The sequence below is a fragment of the Terrapene carolina genome, unplaced genomic scaffold, assembly GCF_002925995.2.
Source record: "Terrapene carolina triunguis isolate 2854851 unplaced genomic scaffold, T_m_triunguis-2.0 Scaffold32472, whole genome shotgun sequence".
Taxonomy (NCBI): Eukaryota; Metazoa; Chordata; order Testudines; family Emydidae; genus Terrapene; species Terrapene triunguis.
The window spans coordinates 5,397-10,669 of NW_020696823.1; the positions used below are offsets into that span (position 1 = coordinate 5,397).

A 5,273-nucleotide genomic window follows, 5' to 3' on the forward strand; every position below is an offset into this window, starting at 1 on the left:
CCAGCAAACACCTGGCGTGGGGCAGACCTGGCGCCCGACGTCCAGAGCCACCAGGCCAGGCTCCCTGGCCAGGGGACACAGTGACCCGGGCACCAGGTTGCCTTGCCCGCGGGGTCACAAGGGCTGTGCCCTGGGGCAGGGGGAGCAGAACCCAGGCTCTGGATGGGGGCAGGGGAAGGCGTTTCGTGCTGGTATCGCCTGAGGGGGGGCCGGGGCTGGCATGAGCCCAGGCCCCAGGCAGGAGTGGCCCCTCTGGCCAGCCATCCTGGCGGCTCTGGGCCTGTTCCCAGCGGCACTGGGTGGCCCTGGAGTTTGATCGCGGGGTCAGAGCAGCTGGGGCAGCCAATTGCTAGCAGGGCCCAGCTTATCACTGGCCCCATGGGGTGAGGACAACGGCCATGGGGCCAGAGCTCCCGGGGGACAGGACTCGCCGATCCCAGCACAGGGCCCGCGTCATCACCTGGCTCCAGCGGGTTACCCATTAACCCGGGCGGGGGAGAGGGAGTGACCCCTGCGGGTGCCCATCGCCCGGGGCGCTGCCTGAAGGGGGCTTGGCCGTGGGGGCTGGACAGGGCCTGTGGTGCCCGCTGGCCTCCCTGGCAGGGGCCGGTGCCCTTCCGCCGGAGCCCCCACCGTACAGTGGGCAATGGAGACCCTGGGGGGCGCTGGCTGCGGGGCCCGGGGATAGTGGCTCTTGTCCGGGGGGCCCGCGGCTGGGGTCAGGGCTGGCGCCAGGGCTGAGTGACGGAGCCCCCATGAACTCGCCAGCATAGACCCCTCGGAGCCGGGGGGCAGGGTGGCTCTGACGCACAGAGCTGGTGCGCTCGGCCCAGCCCCTCCCCAGGGCAGCCCTGGTGCCCCCGGGCTGTTTGCTCTGCTGTGTTTGCCAGCACCTGGGCCGATCTCGCCCTCGGTGAAGCCCCGGCGCAGGCTCTGGTGGTCAGGACGCCCAGCAGAGACCCTCCACCCCCAAGAGCAGCGCAGGCAGGGTGCGAGAGGGCGTGGCGGGGCGCAGCGTGCCAGGCCGGGGCAGGGTGCAGCTGCCAGGCCGGGGCAGGGTGCGAGAGGGCGTGGGGGGGCGCGGCGTGCCAGGTCGGGGCAGGGCGCAGCGTGCCAGGCCGGGGCAGGGTGCGAGAGGGCGTGGCGGGGTGCAGCGTGCCGGGCCGGGGCAGGGCGCAGCGTGCCAGGCCGGGGCAGGGCGCGAGAGGGCGTGGCGGGGTGCAGCGTGCCGGGCTGGGGCAGGGTGTGAGAGGCCGTGGCAGGGCGCAGCGTGCCAGGCCATGGCAGAGGCGTGGGGTTTGGGGGCCGGGGGGGCTCTCAGAAGCCCTGGGTGGGTATTTCCCAACCCTCCACACCCGCTGTCTCTGAGACCATCGTCATCTCCTCTCCCCTTGGGGGGGTCTGGACCCCCCGTCCAGCTTAGGCCCTGGGCCAGGAGCTGCCGCACCCCCCCCCTCAAGCCAGCCAATGGCATCCCTCGGCCCCGCTTGGGGGGGGGGCGGTGGGCGGAGCGGGGCATGGGGCAGAGCCGGTGCTGCAGCCACAGAGCCAGAGCGGAGCAGGGGCTGCAGGTGAGCGACACCGGCTGGGCTGGGGGGTGCCGGGGCGGTGATATGGGGGGGTACATGAGGGGGTGATATGGGGAGTTCACGGGGGGAGATGGGGTGCATGGGGGAGATGAGGGGTGCACAGGGGGGTGAGATGGGGGTGCACGGGGGGGTGAGATGGGGGTGCATGGGGGGAGATTGGGGGTGCACAGGGTACAAGATGCCCACGGGCTGGGGATGCATCGAGGTTGATGGGAGGGACATGGGGGAGCTGCACTGGCTGGGGGGCTGGAGCCCAGAAGGGGCAGGCAGAGGGCAGAGGGTCCCCCAGCAGGTGCCCCCAGGCCAGGCAGCTCCGGGCATTTACCTGCCAGTGCCCCTGGCACTGGCCACATGGGGAGTCTCAGGGCTGAGTCGGGGCAGGGGCAGGGGCTGGCTAGTGCTGCCAGCAGCCCCAGAGAGGCCAGTCTGGAGGCTGTGGGGAGCCAGCTGGGGGGCAGGGGAGCCCTGCTGCCCAGCCCCCTGCAGGGTTCTGGGCACAACTGCCCCATGCAGCCCCAAGCTCTGCCGGTGCCCCTCACTCCCGACCCGCAGCCCCTGCTAGCCCAGCCCTGGGCTCCTCTTGGTTGCCTGCTGTACTGCCAGCGAGCCCGGGCCGCACTATGTGGCTAATCCTGACAGCAAGTATCTGGGCAGGGCCTGGCAGGGTGCACAGAATTGCAGACGTGTGCACTGAAAGGGACCCTCCGTAGGTCAACCAGTCCCGTGCCCGGCACTTAGACACGGGGACATGCCAGTGTTTTGCAGGACAGGCTTAAAATTCAAACGGCTCTGGACAAACTGGAGAAATGGTCTGAAGTCAATAGGATGAAATTCAAGAAGGACAAATGCAAAGTGCTCCACTTAGGAAGGAGCCATCAGTTGCACACGTACAAATGGGAAATGACGGCCTAGGAAGGAGTCCTGCGGAAAGGGATCTGGGGGTCATAGTGGCTCACAAGCTAAATATGAGTCAACAGTGGAACGCTGTTGCAAAAAAAGCAACCATCATTCTGGGCTGTATTAGCAGGAGTGTTATAAGCAAGACACGAGGAGTAATTCTTCCGCTCTGCTCCGCGCTGATTAGGCCTCAGCTGGAGTATTGTGTCCAGTTCTGGGTGCCACAGTTCAGGAAATTGGAGAAAGTCCAGAGAAGGGTAACAGAACTGATGAAAGGTCTAGAAAACATGACCTATGAGGGAAGATTGAAAAAACTGGGTCTGTTTGGTCTGGAGAAGAGAAGACTGAGAGGGGACATGAGAACAGTTTTCAAGCACATAAAAGGTTGTTACAAGGAGGAGGGAGAAAAATGGTTGTTCTTAACCCCTGAGGACAGGACAAGAAGCAATGGGCTTAAATTGCAGCAAGGGAGGTTTAGGTTGGACATTAGGAAAAACCTCCTACCTGTCAGGGTGGTTAAGCACTGGAATAAATTGCCGGGGGAAGGTTGTGGAGTCTCCGTCACTGGGGATGTTTAAGAGCAGGTTGGACAAATCCCTGTCAGGGATGGTCTGGATAATACTTAGCCCTGGCGTGAGTGCAGGAGGCCGGACCAGGGACCTGTCGATGTCCATTCCAATCCTACGACTCTGTGATTCTACATAATAACTAGACCATCCTGCCCCTTCGGTCACCGTACAGCTCCCCCTCTTCTGCCCCCCCAGGAACCGCGGCGTTCCCGGGCTGGCAGCCAAGGCCCGGCTTCCCCGTGTCCCCTGCAGACGCTGCAGCGTGAGCAGGGACCGGCAGAGCAGACTGGGCTGGAGGGAGCGGGGGAAGGTGCCCTGGCACATGCCCGGGAGGGTGACCAGCTGAGGAGCTGGGCCTGCCCGGGGCCCTGAGGGGTAGGGCAGGGCCCACACTGTCTTCCCCAGCTCCTGGCATGGGGTGCAGTGCGGGTCGCCCGGGCTGTCTGCCCCGTGGCTGGCCCTGTGGTGCTGCCTGCCCATGGAAGCTGCCCCCAGCAGTTCCCCCTGCAGAGCCAATGGCCCGGCCCCTTGCGGGGGCTGAGCCCAGGATTGCTGAGGCGGGCACGGAGCCCCCAGCTGGGTGTGCCAAGCCCAGTGCGACCCGTGTGGGGTGCTGCAGCTTGGGCTGGCCAGGGGCGGTGGGACCAGACTGGGCCCGGCTCCTGCCCCGCTCTGACCAGCCCCTCTTGGTGCCCAGGTTCCCAGCGGAAGGATGTGGCTAGAGACCCTCGCGTGGGTGGTGGCGGCACTCGGCGTCCTGGCCAGCGCCAGCCCCGCGCCCCAGCTGGGGGCGTCGATCTTTGCCGACCTGAGCCCGGCGGAGCTGCGGGCGGTGCGGAGCTTCCTGCTGAGCCGGCCGGAGCTGGGGCTGGTGGCCGACCACGGGGACTCGCTGGCCAGCAACAGCCTCTTCCTGGTGGAACTGCAGGTGCCCCGGAAGAGCCAGGCCCTGCAGTTCCTGGACGGGGGCAGCCCCCGCCCACCACGCCTGGCCCGCGCCATCGTCTTCTTCGGGGAGCAGGCCCAGCCCAACGTCACCGAGTTCGTGGTGGGGCCCCTGCCCCGGCCCAGCTACTACCGGGCCGTGAGCTACAAGGGCGGGCGGCCCATCCCCTTCGCCGCGCGGCCCGTCACGCTGCTGGAATACGAGCTGATGCACCGCAGGCTGGTGGAGCTGACGGAGCCGCTGTACCGGCTGCTGCGTGACACCACCGGCTTCTGGTACCACAACTGCAGCCGGCGCTGCCTGACCTTCTCGGACGTGGCGCCGCGCGGGCTGGGCCCCGGCGAGCGCCGCTCCTGGCTCATCCTCCAGCGCTTGGTGGAGGGGCACTTCCTGCACCCCGTGGGGCTGGAGCTGCTGCTGGACCACCGCTCCCGCGACCCCCGGCGCTGGGCCCTGCAGCAGCTCTGGTACAACGGGCAGTACTTCGCCAGCGCCCAGGAGCTGGCCTGGCGCTACGAGCGTGGGGAGCTGGCCCTGGCCCGCCCGCCCACGCCCGAGCTGCTCTTCTCCACCTACGTGCCCCGCGGCCACTTCGGCACCGGCACCCCCACGGACGTGCACGGGGCCAAGGTGTGCGAGCCGCAGGGCAAGCGCTACCGGCTGCAGGGCAACCTGGTGGAGTATGGGGGCTGGCGCCTTGCCCTGCGGCTGCGCTCCTCCGGCGGCATGCAGCTCTTCGACCTGCGCTTCAACGGCGAGCGGCTGGCCCACGAGCTGAGCGTGCAGGAGGCTGTGGCCTTCTACGGGGGCAGCACGCCGGCCGCCATGCAGACCAAGTACATCGACACCGCCTGGGGCATGGGCACCCTGGCCTACGAGCTGGCGCCCGGCATCGACTGCCCCGAGGTGGCCACCTACCTGGACGCGCATCACCTGTACGACGCGGCGGGGCCGGTGCGCTACCGCCGCGCCCTCTGCCTCTTCGAGCTGCCCACGGGCGTGCCCCTGCGGCGCCACTTCGACAGCGACTTCCGGGGCGGCTACCGCTTCTACGGGGGGCTGGAGGGGCAGGCGCTGGTGCTGCGCACCACGGCCACCGTCTACAACTACGACTACATCTGGGACGTGCTGCTCTACCCCAACGGCGTGCTGGAGGCCAAGGTGCACGCCACCGGCTACATCCACGCCACCTTCTACACGCCGCAGGGCCTGCGCTACGGCTCCCGCGTGCACCGCGACGTGCTGGGCAACCTGCACACCCACCTGCTGCAC

General features: G+C 67.9%; 1 protein-coding gene across 1 annotated transcript; it reads left to right on the top strand.

The window, feature by feature from the left end:
* Positions 1 to 1,232: 1,232 nt before the first annotated feature.
* LOC112123052 (amiloride-sensitive amine oxidase [copper-containing]) lies at positions 1,233 to 5,270 on the top strand (the record flags this gene model as incomplete). The annotated part of the gene is made up of 2 exons (XM_026663107.2): positions 1,233 to 1,571; positions 3,753 to 5,270. Coding segments are annotated over exons 1-2 (1,809 nt in total), but the record flags the coding sequence as incomplete, so codon positions are not given.
* Positions 5,271 to 5,273: the final 3 nt, after the last annotated feature.